The 22,233-nt window shown below is 34.6% G+C and overlaps 2 protein-coding genes and 1 pseudogene across 2 annotated transcripts in view; 2 read left to right on the top strand and 1 right to left on the bottom strand.

Annotated features, from left to right (window-relative positions):
- bma (SCY1-like protein bma) overlaps positions 1 to 22,233 on the top strand; it is a 167,102-nt gene that overhangs the window by 108,413 nt on the left and 36,456 nt on the right. The window lies entirely within an intron of this gene.
- LOC141440336 (uncharacterized) lies at positions 6,607 to 7,441 on the top strand (annotated as a pseudogene).
- Positions 7,448 to 9,268, bottom strand: LOC141439662 (uncharacterized). Its single transcript, XM_074104002.1, has 2 exons — positions 8,812 to 9,268; positions 7,448 to 8,654 (listed from the first exon to the last, which is right to left on the bottom strand). Exons 1-2 carry the CDS (start codon positions 8,937 to 8,939, stop codon positions 7,796 to 7,798), a joined length of 987 nt encoding a protein of 328 aa, XP_073960103.1. The 5' UTR covers positions 8,940 to 9,268; the 3' UTR covers positions 7,448 to 7,795.

The raw sequence follows: 22,233 nt of genomic DNA, 5'->3' as shown, positions 1-22,233 counted from the left end.
ATAGTTAGGCAAGTACTCGTAGCAGCACACGGCGTCAAACTTAAGAACGCAAGAAGTCTGAGGCGCAGACTTGAAAGCGTCACGTCCGCGCCGCGTCTCCGCTTCGTCTGTTCTGTTCTGTCTGCTTTGGATCATGATGTTTTATACATTTAGTACGTAAACAGATTCAAGGGGCGCCGCGACTGCGACGCGCCCCCGTCCCACGTCTCTTCTATGGCTTGCGCCTTTAGCTACTAATATAAGTGTTTCGTCAAGACAGACAATCATAATTTAATCCTCTCATATAAAGATTACAGATCATAATAATAAGAGTTAGAGAACGTGCAACCCTGCAAGGGCATTGCAATCGGTAATACGGTCAGCATCAAAAGTACCTGGTTACTTTTTTACTCTGACACATTAACACATTTGTCAATCTTGTATGGCGCTAAATACGTGGCTGTAAAATGACAAATTACAAAAGTAACCAGCTACTTTTGATGCTGACTGTACTACCATAAATTAAATTAACATATATTTATTTCTGATACAAATATATTTAAACATTCTATTTTTTTAATATTCAATTATATTTCAGAAACCCGTTACCATAATAATAACATAATATGCCAAATCGTTTCCCTGATAAAAGAATATACTTTATTGTGTTAATAAGGCTTACGTAGGAGGTATATTTTAGGGGTGTTTTGAACATATTTACATCATTTATACTTCTTACAGTTTCGAGAATTTGATTATAAATTTATATAATCTTTCAATTATTTCGAGTTTCCGCCAGCTACCGATACCGCTCTTAAACTACTAGTAATTCTCAAGCAAACAGCCGTTATAGGTTTTCCTTGTAAATTTGATATATTTACTACCACCATGATTTTTTTTCACATTTTTTAAACCAACAGTTTAGCTTTGAGAGTAGGGGGAACACGCTCAAATTTAATGCAAATTTGTACCATACAACCATTTCCGGTCGCAAAATTTTCTAAATATCTCAGATTAGTAACAGTGTCTAAACTTTTACTAAACTTAATAACTGTGTGGATTTTGATTGCAACATGTTAGTAGCGATGCCAACACTGCACTAAAAATTTAACAGTAACGATGTGTTGTTCCTGTTTCGACAAGTTTCGACATAAATGTTTCTAAATTCATTCTCGACACATTGTGTTCACTTTGATTTTAAGTATGTGTAAATATCAAATTTAAATTGATGACATATTGTCGAAACAAAGTTGCTATAAATTTTGCAGTAACATAAGTGTATTAACGGTTACGACAATAAGTGTTGGATTTGAAAAAATGTTAATTGAGAATGGTTCTCAATATTGAGCTGCTCTCTTTAAGAAAATCATTGTTTTTCGTAACAATGAGTCAAAAGCAACCGAAACATTTTCGTCTGTCGTCGAGCTTTTACAGAAAAGTGTAACGAACACATAAATTCAACTTTAAAATTGTTTATTGCATGTCACATTATATATCATTTAATTTAAGTCGTCATTAGTTTTTTTTTCCACGATTTGTCTGGTATGCTGTTTTCGTTGCTTCTTAGTGAATCAATCTCACTCTTTTTTAGTGAACTATGCCAATATAAATATGTTCCTTTCACCCATCCTTCCGACACCGCACATACTTCATCATTGGGCCCATTATTGGTCAAAAACAATCTGTACGGCATTTTGAGAACCACTGTAAACATAAAAATAACAAATCTCAACTTTTTTAAAACTGTCCCACTGGAACGAATCTCAACAAATGCCAACACTTGTTAACACAGTTGCGAAACTTTGTGTAGAGTTTTATCTCCCCAGTACATGAATACTTTTTTCTTTTAATTTAACTTAATTACGTAATGTATAAATTTCTAGAATAAACTTTTATTAAATTAATATAAACCGTATCAATAAAACATTCCACATTGTTCGAAAATACGATTTTCAATGTTTTTGTTTTCGATATGACGAGTTTGTATTAAAAACGACAGCAATAACAGAGAAAAATTTAACTATGTTATAAAATTATGAGGGCCCATCGGTAAATTCGTTTAAGTGATATCAAATTACACGATCAATTTCATTTCGTAGAGTAATTTTCGATCGATTAAGAATAAAATATAACAGAACCAAATTATACTCACAATATTATTTCTGACGACGACACATTTGCGACACATTCATGAAAAAGAAAACCAACCAAAACAATAATAAAAAATGACAATTACCAATGAACGGAACGATAGAACGACGAATGAATGAATGAATGAATACGCGTTAGAAGTTAGCACAAATAAGTCGCGATGTGTCGACATTGCGACTGCGTAGTGTGACTGAAAATTGTTACAATCATTCCCCACTTTTCGAAACGGCGTTGAAACATGGGTTTACGCGACACAATAACGTTACGGAACAATGTTACAGAAATCCATCCGTTACGACACATTAAGTGTCGACTTATGTCGTAATCGCTACTTGATATTGCTGTGGGGTTTTAAAGTTGAATATTTCGCAAACAGATTACTGAATCGGCCAATAGTGTTCTCAACCAAACAATGAATTCAATATTATATCCAACGATACCTATGAACGATAGCGATAGATTACCTATGAATGTAACGATCGATACTGATGCCTACAGGGTTAGAGGAAAAAAAACATCACCCTCACTTTACGTCTATGGGAGGTACATAACGTAAAAATTTTTTTTACAATTTTGTCGGCATAGTTGCGACACATATCCATGCAAAATTACAGCTTTCTATAGCACTAATAGTCTCTGAGCAAAGCCGCGGACGACGGACAGATAGACGAGACAGACCACCAGACAGACAGACAGACATGGCGAAACTATCAGGGTTCCGCTTTCGCCGTTTTGGCTATGGAACCCTAAAAATTACTTAACCAGATAAACTATGAGTGCCTCAATTTTTCCTCCGATTCATTCTTTACCTTTCCTACAATTTTATACTTTGTTCTAAACATTTCGAACTTGATCAACAAACATATAAGTATATATTCATACCGGAATTAAATGAAAGAATAAATATACTTTCTTTAGCTAATCGTGTAAATAATCTGGCATTTTTTATTATATTTGCCTATTACCAAAGCTATCTAATATGGCATCTTATTATTTACTCAACAATCTTGTTTTACTGCGACTGTAATGAACGCGATTGGCCGAACGTTAAATGGATTTCGCGATTCGAACACCTACATAAATAATGGTTTCTTGACAGACGACACATCGCTAGACGCATCAAGAGATCTGTTTGATGTTTCAGTTTGGCTTGCGATTGGCTCATTTATTTAGTTGCCTGACCAATCACAATCGTGACACAGGTCAAAGTTGTCAAACGTACCTCACGATACTAGCGCCAACTACAGTAGAGCGTCGATTATCTGAACTAATTGGGGACGTGGGTGTTTGGAAAACCGGTATCTTCGGATAATCGAACTACGTATATGTATATTGTGTATTTGATTCAGCCATCCATATTTACGTACAGGTAAATGAAAACCATTATTAGTTTATCTACCAGCGGTTACTTGGAAGTGACAACGAGTACAATAAAATTAACAAGTCGCGACAAGTGCGCGAGCATTGTACCTATGTAGCGCGCACGTAGCGCGGGAGGCGGAAGAGGCACGCGCGGGTCGAGCGGGCGTAGGCCGGCGTAGCGTAGTAGTTCGGAGCGGTCGTTCGGTTGAGCGACGTTCGGATATCGACGCTCCACTGTAGTTAGTCCGACCAACGAGGCTTTTGCTACCCGAATAATTCTCCCGTCTATGAAACTTGGCACATGATGAAAATAGGTAATACAGATTATAGATATAAAATGATCCAACAACTTTTCTTACGAGAAGTTAGGTATTTTTACCTAAAAATGAAAATCGTTTATAGCTCTGCGAAAAATTCCTCAGACTGAAATTCTTTCTGTATACGTACCTATGTACTACTTAGAATATATATGTAAAATAATCCAATTATTTTTCGATTTCAGAGATACCGCAAATTTAACTTTTAACATTTTGCACTATAACTTTTACAGAAAAATTGCTCAGGTAATTTTTATGTTTTAATATTTTTTTATTTACTAAAATAAAAAGCTTTTATAAGTTATCCAAAAGATTTTCCTTTATAATATTATAATTCTTATTTTTACGTAATTACGTCGTGTGAATAATTGCTCAGGTAATTTTATTAGATTTTTTAGTCAGAGGTAGCTCTATTCTAATAGATTTTTCAATAATCCAATTGAAATTCAACTAAATATACCTACCAAGTTTTATAAATACCAATAATTGCCAATACTAAGTATTGCCACCGTTTAGCAGCGACCGGGCGCGCGGGAGTGCAGACGGCTGCGGGGCATTAGTACCGTAGCAGCCAAAAAGCCAAAGCATCCAAAAGTATGGGACATCACAGGAAAATTGATTTTATTAGACACCGTATAAGGTCGAATCCCTTTCAGTTAGCTAGTCCTCTTTTAATACAAATTGAACGGTGCACATGTCATTGCTTTTTAAAGTAATAAAAACTCTTTTATAATGTAATAATACTGGCAATTTCGAGCATTATTTAAAAAGAATCGTTAATCCGAAATTATGACAATATCCAGTATAAATAAAACATGCGAAAAAAGCCGTCAAGCTCCAAATAGGCTATTTGACTATTTTGGACAGTCATGGTAACCTATTCTTTGTTACAAAATAAGACATTTTCATTAATATTTCCGGAAAATTTACTGTATTATGAGTAAAAATCAATATTAAGTTTAAATTTTCAGAACCGCGCGAAAAAACGATGTTTTGTAATGGCGCCGAGCACCTGACATGTGTGACGTCACATGCCAGTAAACAAATTCCTAACCTCTGTTAAATAGTGCATATTAAGTGAGTTTCATCGATTTTCTTCAACATTTTTTATATCATTATGTATAAATGGTGTGTAGTGCCACAATGTACAAATACGTCTTTAAGGAATCCACAAAAATTGTTTGTTTCTGTACCAACGAATCGAAAAAGGCGAAAAATGTGGTTACAGTTAGCTCGAAGGGACCCAAATGAAATTTCATCACATTCAAACGTCTTTATGTGTGAAGATCATTTTTATGTAAGTATCGATTAACTGTATACATACCAAAGAGTACCTAAACATATCGGTTTTCATTAAATAAGTACATATTTTAGTCTTAACCACTTGTAGTCAGAATGATCCTTTTCACCCTACATTGCAGAACAACACGCTCTAGGCTTGCTCTAGGATTTCAAATATTTTTGTATTATGTTGTTTAACTATGTTTTTTGTCATTAGCTATGCTGTCTTTTAACAAGCTTTTATTTAGTTTCACTTGTCCGTTGTCTGTCTGAAATCAAATCTTGCAAGTTAAATTTGACCAACTTCCAGTAGTTGGATTGACTTGAAATTTGGTATACTTATGTAAATTGCGTGACAATACAATAATCTGGTAGTCACATCCTGGTAGTCCAGCCAGGATCATCTCCGCAGGACGGAACTTTTCAACAGTTAATGACATCATCAACTTGAAATTTGGTACCTACATATGCAAATGTAGTTTGGGTGGCAATGCAAGTACAGTCAACAAAAAAGTAGTCGGCAGAAAAAGCTTGTATAATACAAGCATGAAATTTTTACCAAAATTTATTTCAAAGATAGTGTGTGATAGTGGCTACCTATATCAGAAATGATGTTAAATTTCAGATGGAAAAAGACACAACTAACTACATGCAGCATAAATTGGGCTTCAGTAAGAAATACTTCTAACAAATGAGGCTGTGCCATCTAAATTTCACTGTCAAAAGGATCGCAAAAGATTGTTGTCTGATGATGAATCTGCTCAAGAAGTTTTTTTTAAAAGGAAAAGAATTGAGCTTGTCAGAGAATGTCTGCAAAGCCAAAGTGCGACTGAAACCCAAAAGGAAAGCTTAAAAAAAGATGATGATATAGTGCAAGAAATTATTAAGCCAGAAGGTATGATACTTATCTATTTAAAACAATTTTAATGTCAAAGTAGAAATAAGTTTATGTAATTCAAATATAGGCCATACCATAAGTGTAAGTATAAAAGAAAAGTTGTTTTGCTTATTCAATACAATTCTTAATTTCAAGTGCCTTTAAAAAAAAAATTGAAATGAAGTTACTAATTTTAAATATTAATCTTTTCAGAAATACTACGAACTCAAGACAAAGATACTGTTACAGACTCTATCATTACTGCAGAAAAAACTGTTCAAGCAAGAATAAAACGAAATGTGCATTATAGGAGCAAGGCCATCCAAACAAATATGCCAAAGTAAAAGCATTACCACGTCACCATTGAAAGTGACTACGACTTCTCGTTTGACTTCACCTTTTAAAATAGTTCCTGCCATGGAAAACCATCACAGACGGGAGTTGTCAAAAGAGCGAAGAGAAATATTGCCTTGAAGAGGAAAAATCTGATAGTGATATTTCTTATTTTGAAAGTGGCCATTCATCACCGTTTGTAACCACTTCATCATCAAGGGTTACTGACTCTGACAGTGTCACAAATACCAATGAAAATATTGAACAATTGCAGCGTCTCAAAAATACTGTGCGCTTAATTGAAAAAAACCTTTGTTGTATGTTGGTATTTCCAAAGAATGTTATTTTTTAATTCAGTTATTGCACAAACACACAAATATAAAAATAGAATATATTTTACTATGTTTGAAAAAAAATTAGAATGAACACTACGTTTTCCGAACTAGAGGATAATTTTGGAATGTCATTATCTTATGCCAGTAAACTATTTTTAGTAAACATACCTATAATAAGTAGTTTTTTAAAACCATTTATTGTAAAGTTGGATAAAAAGTTAATAAAAAAGAACCTTCCTATTGCATTCAGACATAACTATCATAATGTCAGCTGTATCATAGATTGTTTAGAAATTGATATACAAAAACCATCAAAAGCTGTTTATCAGGCACTGACATGGTCGGACTACAAAAAGGGGAATACTGTAAAGTATTTAATATCCTGCTCACCTAATGGTTTGATTAATTTTATTTCTCAGGGGTTTGGGAGTAGAACAAGTGATGTTACTATAGTTGAAAACAGTAAATTTCTTGATGAATTACAAATAGGAAGTTGTATCTTGGCGGACAGAGGCTTCAAACACCTTGAGCAGAAACTTCATGAAAAGGCCGTGAAACTTTTAAGGCCACCCAGTGTAAGCACTGGTGAAAAATTGTCAAAAACAGAAGTTCGACAAACTAAGATAATCGCTAGCTTGCGAATTCATATTGAACGCACAATCAGGCGTATAAGAGAATTTCATATGCTCAAGCAACATTCAGTGATTAATAACAACATACTTCGTGTTCTTGACCATATCATTATCATTGCATGTGCTCTTATTAATTTACAGAATTCTCTTATTAAATAATATAAAATAAAAAAAAAATAAAACAAGGAATTGGTTTTTTATTTAATCATCACACACTGGTGTTACAACACAAAATAGGATAGACATTTTTATTCCAGAAAATTAGTACCTTTTTTACTAAATTCCTAACATATTCACTATCATAATTTTCTAGCACAATTTCTACTTTCCTCGTCTCTTCAAATTTGCTGTCAGCAACACAAAAATAGCACTTTTTGATACCAGTTGCATACATTTGCAGTTGCACCTGTGCCTTATATTTAGTTGTAATAATTCCATTTTTTAAATAATTCTCTTTGGCTTTTGCCTTGGTAGGGCATTTAATTTCTATAATGGCATCCTTTGTTAAGCCATCAGGAGATGCTGCGATCATGGGATGGTCTTTGCATACAAAAAGCCCACACAAACTGTTTTTTTTTTTAAATTTTTACTTACTGTCTTTCTGACAGAGTGCTCCAAATTTCTGCCTCTCTTCATCGCTGCTGTATCAGGTACTTTTGCACCCATTATAGTGGCCACCAATGACCCATCTGGTGTATGGCAAACACTAACCTCGTGTGCCTTTGATGCTGTGATACGGCCATATCGCATCTCATACCATAAGCTGCTTTTATTCTGCCCCCTTGTTGCTTCTTCGATCATACTTATTGCAGTTACAGTGAATGATGTTTTCATCAAGTCAATAAGCTTGTCTACATTGTTTTTGATTTCTGGAGTTTGATCTAATAGTAAACAGTGCAATGAATATTTCATAATGCCACTGTGTCTAAAATCATCTTGGTATTTTAATAACTCACAGTTATCAATTTTTCTCTTTTTGGCTTCAGTAATAAATTCATCATATAATGCAGACGAACTTGGTCGGTGTGGTACTTCTTTTTTGGACATCTGCTGCACAGTAATATACTTCATCGTAGTCCCTACTTTGGATAACGTGGACTTCTTCCAATAACACTCAATGGAAGTGCATGAAGGTTCCTCAGTGCGACGATGGACCCACATCAAAAAAGCTACTGCATGCTTACATCCTCCGGCTGAAGCTGCACAGTCGTGGCACTCGCAGCTAATTATTTCACAGTCACTTTCGTCAACAGTCAATGTCACATTATATCCTTTGGCTCGTACTTTGTGCTCTGGGCACATCTTACACTTAACTGTGCAAATTCCACGCTCTCGGTGAAGTTGGACATACCCAATCGCATCGTCACCATATGATTCCCTGGCAGACCTGTGAAGCAAAGGCAAAGGTCATGACAAAGAGAATTTACATCAAATTTACGAATATTTAACAACATAACCTAAAATTAGATTTTACAAAACTTGAACTTTTATTATGCTTAATTACATGAAGGTTTGTAAATAAATAATGTCTATGGGGTACTTACACTGCTGTTTTTACGTTTTTAAGTTCCGCAGCATAGTAATCAGCGTTATTCTTAAAGAAACGTGCGACCATAAACGCATCTATCTTGGGTAGGTTGGTGTTATCAGCTCGCACAAAATTTGTCTCCATTTTAAGATTCAAAATGAATATGAATGCTAGAATTGCTAGAAGTTGCGAGATTTTCCAAAAACTGCTTTAAAATGCCCGTAAAACGTAAACTACTACTACTCTCAGTCAAGGAAGCTTTGTTTACTAGCATGTGACGTCACAAAAGTTTTAACCAATCACGGAGCGTTGACCATCACAGATAAAGTTGAAACAAATTCTATATTTTGTTTCCCGAAATATGCAAAATATATATATATTTTTGTCTAAAATAAAGTGAAATATGTTATTTTATGCCTTTATCTTGTAGGATGACCATAATTTGGGGTATATTTTTAATGTTGTCAAATAGCCTATTAAAGAGATGAAACGATCACTGACAAGTTGGTACTCTTCTCGGTGATTGTCAAAAAAAAGTGAGAAGATGATCTGAAATGACGTGTTTTATTTCGAAATATACCTACCTACTTTCTTGTTACATAGGGTAATAAAAACTCGCTACTGACATGCGACTACCTTTTGTTACAATTTCAACCTTACGTGAGTGGTAATAAGAACGTATCGCTGACTTTAGCCCGCGAACTACATCTCGTCTGCGTTTAGTATATCCTTAAAAGTATATGAAACGTTCGAAAATTTGTTGGATAATTGTTAAAACTGTTTTAGTTTATAATCAAATGACCAATAGATATATAAGAATGGACGGAGCTATTTTTACATAACGTAATTAAGCAAAAATAAAAAAATATATGTTTCAAAATGAAAATCTACTGGATAACAAGGAAAAGCTATGTATTTGAACAAATAAAAGCATATTTAAAAAATAAAAATCAGCAGAGAAATTTTTCAGTAAAAGTTATAGTGCAAAATGTTAAAAGTTAAATTTACGGTCAAAGTCAAAGTCAAAATATCTTTATTCAATTTAGGCCATAACAAGCACTTATGAATGTCATAAAAAATCTACCGGTATGTCTGAAATCAAAAAATAATTGGATAGTTTTACATACATATTCTAAGAAGTACTTAGGTACGTATACAGAAAGAATTCCAGTCTTAGGAATTTTTCGCAGAGAGCTAGAAACGATTTTCATGTTTAGGTAAAAATACCTAACTTCTCGTAAGAAAATTTGTTGGATTATTGTATATCTATAATTTGTATTACTTATTTTCATCATGTGCCAAGTTTCATAGGCGGGAGAATTATTCAGAAGTCTCCATACAACGAATCTCCTCGTAGACTAGATTTATCAAGTCTCATAAATCCAAAGATGCGAATCGCGAAAGCTCAGTGCATTAACATACATACATAGCTTTTAAGTGAATAATGTACTAACGCTTATATGGACTCTGTCTGCAATAAACTCTTTTTTTTTTATTACCCGCAGTTTCGACTATGTTTTATCCAGAAATCCATTTGGTACGGTGCTCGGGGCAAGTCAAACCGCTCAGCGGTCGAATCGGATGGTAATGAACGTTGATGGGAGATCGATAAAAAAATCATAATAGATTTAAGTCATTTTTTTTTCAAAACTGGTAAGGAGGATCCATACACAACATTTAATATGTGGGTTGTAAGATATTACCCCCGATCATCCTTTTGAAACAAACCTCGCCACCAGTAACGCTTTTACTAATTTGATTGGTAAGTACTAACAAAAGCATTTTGAACAAAATATCCTGCTTTGAGAACAGAATACCCTCGGGACTGAGTAGGTATTAACTTAATGCGATAATGGAAACCTGAACTTATAGTCATTAATATTAATAACTAAACTCATACATTATACTTGATACTTACACTTACAGAAATTTAATTGTTGTATGGGAGCCCCCCTTAAATATTTATTTCATTCGGTTTTTAGTATTTGTTGTTATAGCGGCCACAGTAATACATAATCTGGAAAAATTTCAAATGTCTAACTATTACGACTCAAAAGATCCCTGTGACAGACGGACGGACAGACAGACAGACAGCGGAGTCTCAGTAATAGGGTTCCGTTGGCACCCTTTGGGTACGGAACCCTAAAAACAACTCTTAATGGCTTCCCTACGGTTGATGTTTTGGTTTAGGTATCTATATACTCGTAGTTACGTGGATTACCTACTAGATAACGGATCAACATTACTGGCCTACAAGTATAGGTCAGTATACTTATTGATGTCTCCCCAAGTTAGTCCGGGATATTTCAGCATACGAGTATTGTTGGTCTGAACATCCCTTTAAGTGCTTTTCAATATGTTTAATAGTGGTTGACAAAATGTTTCCATACAGTGCCGTGTTAAAGGCGACTACACTTTTAATCAAAAATTGGTTTTTCAGGCAAACTGACTCCTAAGGAGTTACCAATTTGTGTAGGTACTTAAATGGATACAAAATCCATAGCTCGAGTACAAACAATAAAACTCTAGTTTCATACTCAAGGTGACAAACCACTAGACTTTCCAGCCGTCAAAGAAATAATGTGGACGCAGTTACATTAGTGTTTTGTATTATAGTGTTCTGAGCACCTCAGGTGTTAATTATGTCGAATGTACATTCGCTTAAAGCTGGAGTTAGAATGTTCATTTCAATAATAAAATAATGCGTCGTATTCAAACCGGATATTAGCAAAGCGAGAGTTCTGAAAAGTGATACTATATTTCGAATAATTAACCCTGATACGGATTTGGTATAACCCGTCCGCGGCCCCGATACATACGTACGAGGCCCTGGCTGCAAAGACCCCATAATCCATAATCTGTTATACATAACAGGTACATCATACTACTTCGGCTTAATTGATCCCAATCAATAGACTTTAATCAAGACACGGTTTCGTCCGAATTCCTGTAGTAATACGATTATGAGGCTTATTCTCTTGATATTAGCTCATAGTTACGGAGAGCCGTTTGGTTATCTATTCTCTGCCTTTGATCCGAGTTTTGATAAAATTTTGATTGCTAATCATTTATGCTGAGGATAGCAGGAAGCGGATCATCAAGTCAACATCGTTCAGAAGTCTGATTAGGCGAAGAATAACAGTAGGCGGTGCAGATAAGATACACTTTTAATTGCACAAAAATACGAAACAGAAAACTCACGCTAAGCTCACTATTCCTGTAATTTATAAAACCGGCCAAGAGCGTGTCGGACACGCCCAAAATAGGGTTCCGTAGCCATTACGAAAAAATTGAATAATATTTTTCTAAGTATTTCGTATTTTGTACGAAATATTCCAAGTTTAGGTGTATTTTATACCTTAGGCTGCTATTTACTGTTAAACTATTAATATTTCTCAAGAAAACTTAACCGTTATAGTTTTCCTGGTAAGTTTGATATACTTACTACCATCCTGAATTTATTCAAATTTTTCCACCCACCTGTTTAGATTTTAGAGGGGGGGACGCTCGATTTTAATAAAAAATTGCACTTTAAAGTTGAATATTTTGCAAACTAATCACTGAATCGAAAAATCGTTTTAGCAACCTATCCAACTACCCCACACTACATGATTGGATGAGAGAAAAAATCACCCTCACATTACGTCTATGGGAGGTACTCTAAAAAAAAAATTTTTTTCAAATGTACTATTTTGTCGGCATAGTTTACATATATATTCTTGCAAAATTACAGCTTTCTAGCACTGATAGTCCCTGAGACGACGCGGACGGACAGACAGACAAACAGACATGGCGAAATTATAAGGGTTCCGTTTTTGCCATTTTGGATACGGAACCCTAAAAACAGCAAAAACTAGTCAAAAATAAAAGCATAGCAAAGTACACTCCGTGAGCTCTTTAAAAAACTTTTGGATTTTAGAAGCGACGATGACACGCGATCGTGATATGCGGTTCTGTTCTGTTATCAACTTGCAAGTTTTTCGAACTTACCGTAAAAAGTTATGTAAAGAATAACCATCAGTACAAAATAAACCTTACTGTTATAATATTACGCTTACTTATCTTTTTCTAATTTTATTACAATATGACTTTTTGTCATGATAGAAACAAAACATTATCAGTATTTTCGAATTCTTCTATCGTTAATAACTTTTAATATCGTTAATAAATAAAGAACACCTCGCCTTAACACACTACTTTTGTTTGGAAGTATATAGAGCTGTTATATACTGTGTCTACTTCTCTTGGGTATGTCAAATAAATTTTTTGGTCTGCTTCGTTTAATATTTTTTTAATTTACTTTTTTGAAATCCTCGTTTCTTCTATAACTCGGTCTTGAACCTCATTAACATACTTACACCTTTCTTGAAAGTTTCAGCTTCTTAGAAAAAGAAATATACATTATAAACGATTTTCTGTTATTGGCTTTTTACAGAAATAGTTGACTTCCCGTGAAAATTAGTTTTCGAAAAATAAACAAAATAAATAAGTAAGTGGTGGTTTTAACTGCTTTATATAAATCAATAAAAACACAACGAGTGCACTCTTCGCGTGATGGATTGCTACTACCTAAGTCAAAAAGACAATTGTCATTTTCTACTACACGAATCCTTCCGATTTCCCCCGAAACCCGAAGGTTTTTCTAAGAGCTCACGGATTGTAACAAGTCTGTGATGCTCTAATTTGTTTCTAAACTGCTAAGTACAGAGGCCGTATTGCCTAACGTTGCTGACGCACTCGATCGCAATCAAATGACAGGTTTCCTATACAAAAACTGTCATTTGATCGCGATTGCAAGCGTCAGAAACGTTAGGCGATACGGCCTCAGACTGACCAACTTATCTGTGAATCAGAGCAAACAATGCTGCACTTTAAGCGAACGGTATAAAAACTTTAACAATTCACAGATAAGGTGGCCAGTCTGTATACTGTGTCACCACATTAGGTTAAGACAACCACTGAGAGCCTGACGCGTGTCAGTTCAAAGAAAGCTGTCGTTTTACTCGTAGTTAGGTATGTCTAAGATTTTAAATTAGATTTGTATTATTATTCTCCCTACGAACATGCTTCATCATTAACTCATATGCATTGCATTATCGAGCTTTCTAATGGGTATCCAATCATTTGGCAACAAACGTTTCAACAAATATTTATTTAACAAACAACGTTTCGCAAACTTTTGTTTCACAAATTAATCGTTTTATAACACCACATTTCATAAATCGATTGTTTCACAAACTCTTTATTTGACAAACCATCATAATATAACAAATCTTTATTTGGCAAACTAATTATTTATTATTTTCGTCATTTGGCAAAACCACGTTTGTCAAATCAACGTTTGGCAAAAAAACGTTTAATGAAATGTATCATTTGATAAACACTTTATAAAGAACTGTGACCCGCCCCGGCTTCGCACGGGCAAAAAACGGCTAAGTGCGAGTCGGACTCCTGCACGAAGGGTTCCGTACCTATACAACATTAGAAGTTAGCAAAAAACGGCAAAAAAAACACGTTTGCTGTATGGAATGTAAATATTTATTTTATTCTGTTTTTAATATTTGTTGTTCTAGCCGCAACAGAAATACATCATCTGTGAAAACTTCAACTGTCTTGCTATCACGGTTCATGAGATACAGCCTATTGACAGACAGACAGATGGGCAGTGGAGCTAATTAGGGTCCCGTTTCTATCACCCTTTGGGCACAGAACCTTAATCAAGGGCACTTCACACACATTTTTCAGCTCTATTTCCCAAAAACTACACCCGAACCCGACCCGTGCGAAGCCGGGGCGCTTCAACGTAGACTAAATGCATTTTTTGGTTAGATTGATATTTTTAATTTCTTAATTTGTGATATTGATATATTATTTAATATCGTACAACATTTTTTGTACTATCATCAATAGTTTCCACAGCGCATGCGATGTAAGATGTATAATGGCAACTTTTTTTAAACTTTGAGTTACATTATTGAAGTACGGAACCCTATTTTTTATGATAATGAATATAGCGCTTTGGAATAATTTAGCATTCTAATAGTGAAAGAATTTTTTAAATCGGTCTAGTAGTTTTTGAGTTAATTTGTAACAAACATCCAAAAATCCAAATCTTTCCTCTTTATAATATTAGTATAGATAATTTAGAGGTGCCTGTAGCTCAGGTTAACTTGGTTAAGAAATAGGTTAGGTTAGGTTAGGTTAGAACTGAGACCCTAAGAAAAACGAACTGCTACCAGTACAGTAGGTTACGTTTGGTTAGTTTAGAACTGCGACCCATTGAAAAATAAACTACTGTCATTTATCTATAGTTGGTTGGGTTAGGTTTGATAGAACTGCGACCTTAAGGAATGCGAAACAAAAACGTGCCACGAGAACCAAACCCTACCAATTTAAAAATGTTACGTAACTAGTTTGACAAATAATCATTTATTAATTGATGTTTTGTAAAATGACTAGTTTGAAAAATGAGTTGTTTGGGTAATGGACATTTTTTAAATGATGATTTCTCATATGATGTGTTTGTAAAGTGACGAGTTTGTTAAAAAAATATTTATTAAATGATCATTTAATTTTCTGAAATGGGTATGAGCAGTTTGTGATATGAAGTGGTTGTGAAATGAATTGTTTGTAAAAACGTTGTTTGTGAAATTATTATTTTTGTTAAACGTTGTTTGCCAAATGATAGTAAACCTTTCTAATGAGTACACTCTTAAATATGGGACCCGCTTAACTGTTTACAGGTGGTCTAAAATTTAAAAACGTGACGTATCACTGTAGTCTATTATTTTCACTGGTTACAACAACATTCTTTTGAAAAATGATTTATGATTTCTCCAAAAATGAGAAATTAATCCGCTTTATGGTGGATGTCCCCTATCGCCAACGAAATTGTGAGCAAAAAATCCAATCAATTGAGTGCAGGCAGCAACAAACGGCAGAATTCAACTGGGTAAAGGGATACATACTTACCTACTATAATTGTAGGTATGTGTATTTATACGTACGGTCAAACGAATTGAATCATGACCCAGGGTGGAACCTTTTAATAATCAATTTCACTATTATTTCCTTGACAGAAGTATGAGATGTCAACATGACAATAATAGCACAAAGATTCCACCCTGGGTCATGCATGATTCAATTTGTTCGACTGTACACTTAAGATAAATTCTATAAGGTTTTTTTGGGAAACTTGGAATGTTCGTTTATATTTGTAGAATTATGAGTATGGTCCTTGTTTGGCCATTAGGTGCCATGTGTGGTTTATTAAGGATTGGCATTATAGCACTTACGAAACGCCAGTGTTGCCAGCAGAGCAGCTAGAACATTTAAATTAAAGGTTAGAATAAAACCACATATATTTAGAAGACAAAAAATATCAAAAACTGTAAAATATAATCCGATTGTTAAGGAATAAATATAGTACATACTTAATCATATTTAAAACTTTTTCTCGAAACTGATTCCTACAGTCGCCATTACATCTTTAAAAAGTCACTTAAATATGCCAGACAACGATCAAAAGTCTCCGAAAAGTAGACAGGTTTTGAATATGGAACGAAAAATTATCCAGTAGGTACGATACAAATTTCATACTCGTAACATCATACTTTTTAATACTGCAAAAAACCTCATCTTTGGGTCATTAAAAAGGTGGAACAATAAACGTATATTTTTTATAAAATAAACCTCTAATAGTACATTACTGCAGAGGCCATGAAGTAAGGGATTGATGGACGAGTTCGGGGTAGACGGCCGAGTCGTAGACGAGGCCGGATAAAACGAGTCCAGCAATCCCTGTTCTAGCCGAGGCTTGTATAGTGCTTTTCTCAAACAATGTGAGGAAATATTTCATCCATCCATCCATCGCATCGCATCGCATCGCTTCGCTTCGCATCGCATCGCATCGCATCGCATCGCATCGCTTCGTATCGCATCGCTTCGCATCGCATCGCATCGCATCGCTTCGCATCGCATCGCATCGCATCGCATCGCATCGCATCGCATCGCTTCGCATCGCTTCGCATCGCTTCGCATCGCTTCGCATCGCTTCGCATCGCTTCGCATCGCATCGCATCGCATCGCATCGCATCGCAGTATCGCAAATGCTTATAGAGTAGTGGTGGTTGGCTGTTCGTGATTTTTCCTTTTGTCAGTTTAATGTTAGTAAGCAAAATTAAAAAGTTAGAGCAGCGGACAATACTGGATTTTCATACATACTTCATGGCCTAGGCCAAGAAGTTTTGTAGGGAGGTGGTAGAGAGCCATAAATGAGAAACTTCATGTCTCCATTTCGTGACATTAACGCATACATTTCCGAGCATGTTTGAGAAAATATGATTTTATTAGGATTTCTATTGTTTGAAACATGAATATAAATAGATTACTTGCAAATTCATTCAATTTGACAAATATATTTATTGATCCAACTTTAAGAGATAAGCAGTATACGGAACGATTTTATTAAAAAAAAGAAGAGCAGCATACTAAAGGTTGCATACTTTATTAAAAGAGTGGGAAAATTGTAACATTTCGGAAATATTTTGGTGTCATATAATTCACTTTGTTTTTTTTAATTTCACCTCGTATTTTTGTTTTTAAATTTTTCCTTATGTATCTTTGCAGTTTTTTAGTTTATAATTTGAGAAAAGCACCGTACAAGCTTCGAACAATAAGTGCTATACTAAATCCCTCTAGTATGCACTATATACTCAATATAACAGACGTTTTGTAATTTTGCGGTTAAATGTGTATTCGAACGTTTGTTTGTTTCTTTTTAGGCCTACAGAATTTGAAAATCGAACTTAGTATCGATTTGATCCTATCTCTCGCTTTTTTCATATTGAAGTGAAAGTGACAGATCAAAGTTAAGTTCAAATATTAGGAATTCAGTGAGTGGACCCGGCACTGTCCTCAGCATTTATAAAAAATAATTAAAAAGCTACTTTGTCTCACGGATTGAGCAAAATGCGATTTTGCTCACTGATTTTTCATAGCAAAACCTGCCTGTTTGAGCTGCTGAGGTGAAAATTGAATTTAAATGTTATTTTCTAGAATGTGTGCTAAACCAGACAGTACAAAGAGTTAGGAAGAAAGGAGTTGTAACACACCTCGTTACAATTACATTATGTTTAAGGTTGAGCATGAAGCCTTAAGTTATTTGTCGAATGTAGTTTGTAATGAAGATTAAATGGATTCGGCCCGAGGTAATTAAGATTAAAATAAGGTGTTAGAGAATCTGCGTCCGTACTCGTAGCAAGTAATGTAGTCTACGTAACATAAATAATCTCATTACGTTTCGGGAACATTGTTTCACGCTACGGCCGCGTGTCTCGGAGGATACGGGTCTGCCCAAGTTTATCTGCCCTTTTAGTAGCTACGACCCTCTAGAGGTTAGCACTCACTTAGTATGGATTTTTCAATTTAACCTTTAAAGGACTGTTATAAAATAAAATCTTGACCAATAATAGTACATTGTGTATTAAATGGCGTAAGAAGGGGATTACTAACGAGAGTCTATGATGTAACTAAAAATTTACGGTTTTCTTAATTTTTCCTTTATCTGTGCTATAAGACGTTACTTCATACCAAATTTCAAGATTCTGAGTTCACGGGAAGTACCCTTTAGGTTTTGATTACCTTGCGAGTTTCGAAAATTTGCGGAAATATGCGGCATTAGTAGCGACATCTCTTGTCTGGGTGAGCGGTTAGTTCCGAAAGAATGTGACGTCTCTCGATGAGAGCGGAATATAGATGTCGCTAGTGCTGCTGCATAAGTAGCGTAGTACAAATAAGTAACAAAAATTCGTGTCTAGATTCCTGTCCAGCGGTGGTGTAGGGGTTGTAGCACGCAGCACGGATTGCTGAGGACCTGGGTTCGATTCCCAGTGCTGGTCTCTTTTTCTGGTTTTTTCTGTGCATCCATGTCTCAGTTTGTATTTTCGATAAAACTTCAACATGCTAGTTCTAACACGTTTGTCAGGCAGATACTCACACTTTATCAAGATAAAATGAAGAAAACTTATTTATGAGTATCACCACGGAGAATTTTTGTACATTATATTAAACTTTTGACCTCTAGCGAAATTTAATTAAGTTGGCCTTTAAGAGTGCATAAGTTTTCTAAAATCAATACTGGCCGGGCTGCGGCAAGTTTGGTAGATGTACTTAAAAATGCTAGCCTTGACAAAATTTCCTTCCAAATTGAATAAGTTATATCTTCCACGTACAGTCGAGTTCATAAACTTGTGAGCAAAAATTTTATCAAAAATATCTGAACGACGACTCTATTGTTAACGGCGTTGAAGCGTGTTCAGATATTTTTGATCAAATTTTTGCTCACAAGTTTATGAACTCGACTGTACCAAATCTGTACTTAACAACGAGGTTGGAGCTAAGGCCGCGTTAGGTACTTTCCGCGTAGTGATACACGTAGCGTCTCATTTTTGTTTGTAGGGTGTGGAATTAAAGATCATTTCTTCTTTCTCGATTTTTACTTGGGGTTCCTATTGTTGTACAATACACAGGTACATTTTTTTATAAACACACATTTAAACTTTAATAGTTTCTCGAATAAATCGATCATGATCAGAAAGTAGACGGACAAAATTCGTTATAAATGACACCATCAACAGCTAAAGACAACGACCACAAGACATATTAAATACAAAGTTATGACTTTGTCAATCTTGGCATTCAGTATTTTATTTATACTCATACAGCCTTCACGAAATGAAGTAATAAATTTCAGTAGGTAAATCAGAGCAAAAGATATTTTAAACGAAACATTGACGTGAATTCGAATATAGTCCATATTGCGTAGGTACTCACACAAAGGCATATATGCAGAACACATACCTACACGATTAAACATCCTAATTAAATAAGCACGGTGTGTGATATGTACAGTGTCTAGCTATAGTCAATATAGGGCTTTGAAAGGCAGAGATCAATTTTCATTAAACTATTCAGAGAGCAAGGATTAACTAAAATTATGCCGTTTATCCGTTCCCAACTGAACAAATCTCCTCGCTTTGGGATTTATCCTCCAGCAGATTAAAATTTATATGAAATGTACGAATATGTGTTGTAGTAATTTGTCTGCAGGTATAATTTATAGTTTTTGCGTCACTGCTGAAATGTTAATAAATAAATAAACATCATGGGACACTTGACACCAATTGACCAAACTAAGCAAAGCTTGTACTATGCTTGGAGTAGGCAACGGATAAACATACATATATAGATAAATACATACTTAAATACATATTAAACATCCAAGAACCGAAATAACAAACAAAATAATTAAACAAACAGGGTGAAAAAATATTTTTCACCTCAGCAGCTCAAACAGACAGGTTTTGCTATGAAAAATCAGTGAGCAAAATCGCATTTTGCTCACTCCGTGAGACAAAGTAGCTTTTTAATTACTTTTTTAAAATTCTGAGGACAGTGCTGGGACCCCCACTCACTGAATTCCAAATATTTGAACTTGACTTAGATCTGTCACTTTCACTTCAATATGAAAAAAGCGAGAGAGGATCAAATCGATACTAAGTTCGATTTTCAAATTCTGTAGGCCTAAAAAGAAACAACCACAAAATTACAAATCGTCTGTTATATTAAGTATAATAGTGCATATGGATTTAGTATACCAGTACCACATATTTATCTATTTGATTCGGTACAATTACATATTGTAAACAACACAGAGGAAATTAACATACATAAATGGAAACAATTACAGTGTCTACAATACAATTACAATTACAATTATATTGTTTTGAAGGTTGTACGGTGCTTTTCTCAAATATAAAATAAAAACTACAAAGATAAATTAGCAAACAAAACGAGCATAAATGAACTAATATCCCGCTCAATTCTACTTTTTTCTAAGTGTTGTGTTGACCTTTAGCATTAAAAATAGGTCAATAATTAATTAATTATAATAAGGACAAACTGAAAAACAAAAAGAGGTGAAATTAAAAAAACATAGTGAACTATATGACAGCGAAATATTTCCGAAATGTTACAATTTTCCAACTCTTTTAATAAATTATGCAACCTCGTTTTTTTTTAATAAAATCGTTCCGTATACTGCCTCTCTCTTAAAGTTGGATCAAATATTTGTCAAATTGAATGAATTTGCAAGTAATCTATATATATTCATGTTTCAAACAATAGAAATCCTAATAAAATCATATTTAAGGATTTATTTTTATACTGGATACTTTTTCGTTCCATATTCAAAACCTGTCTACTTACAGGAGACTTTTGATCGTTGTGTCTGGCATACATAAGTGACTTTTAAAAAATGCAATGGCGACTTTTTGAATCATTTTCGAGAAAAGGTTTTAAATATGATTAAGTAAGTACTATATTTTATTCCTTAACAATCGGATTATATTTTAAAGTTTTTGATATTTTTTTATTTCTAAATATATGTGGTTTTATTTTAACCTTTACTTGATTTAAATTAAATGTTCTCGCTGCTCAGGTGAAAAGTTGAATGTGTCACACGAGACCAAAGTTTTTTTTTCATCTCGTGTCTCTATCATAAATCACTCGTGTCTCTATCACTCGCTATCACTCGTGATTCAAAATCAACACTCGCACCAAAAAACGACTTTGCTCTCTTGTTGCACAATAATTTTTTAACTTACTCGTATCTCTATCGTGTCATTGCAGTCTCGTCTCGAGTTTTCTCTGAGAACCTGTTCGCTCAGTTTTTAGGATTCCGTAGCCAAAATGGCAAAAACGGAACCCTTATAATACGCCATGTCTGTCTTTCTGTCAATTTATCCGTCCATCCGCGGCTTTGCCCAGAGACTATCAGTGCTAGAAAGCTGTAATTTTGCACGGATATAAATATGTAGCTTGTAGTAACTATACCGAAAAACGGTAAAAAAAATAATTACAAAATCAATTTTTGTAGAGTACCTCGCCCATAGACGTAAAGTGGGAGTGTTTTTTAAAATCTATTTTTCGATTCAGTAATCTGTTTGCGAAATATTCAACTTTAAAGAGCAAATTTCCATAAAATTGAGCGATGATGGTATTAATATTAAACTTACAAGGAAAGCTGACATGATGAAGGAAAGCTATAACGGCTAATTTTGCTTGAGACTTATTAGTAGTTTAAGAGTAAATAGCAGTCTACCGGGTGTGGCGGGTGTGGGGGGTGTGTAACACGGGCAAATAATTAAACAAAGATGGTACTCGTCAAACTGAACAACATTAGTTCAGCGACTATTAAAAAAAATAGTTTTTTTTTAAATTTTATTACACTAAACTTTATTCGAAGAAGCAATGTAAAGCAAAATGTTTGATAGTTGTAGCGTGACAGGCGATGTCAGTTGGGTTCTAGGACGGCGTACATTGATTATTATCCCCGGTTCTGGGCCACACACAGTATCCATATCCATCCATACTATAC

This window comes from Choristoneura fumiferana, chromosome Z (assembly GCF_025370935.1).
Source record: "Choristoneura fumiferana chromosome Z, NRCan_CFum_1, whole genome shotgun sequence".
NCBI lineage: Eukaryota > Metazoa > Arthropoda > Insecta > Lepidoptera > Tortricidae > Choristoneura > Choristoneura fumiferana.
The sequence above is the reverse complement of the archived record's forward strand: the minus strand, read 5'-3'. Positions and strand labels throughout refer to the sequence as shown.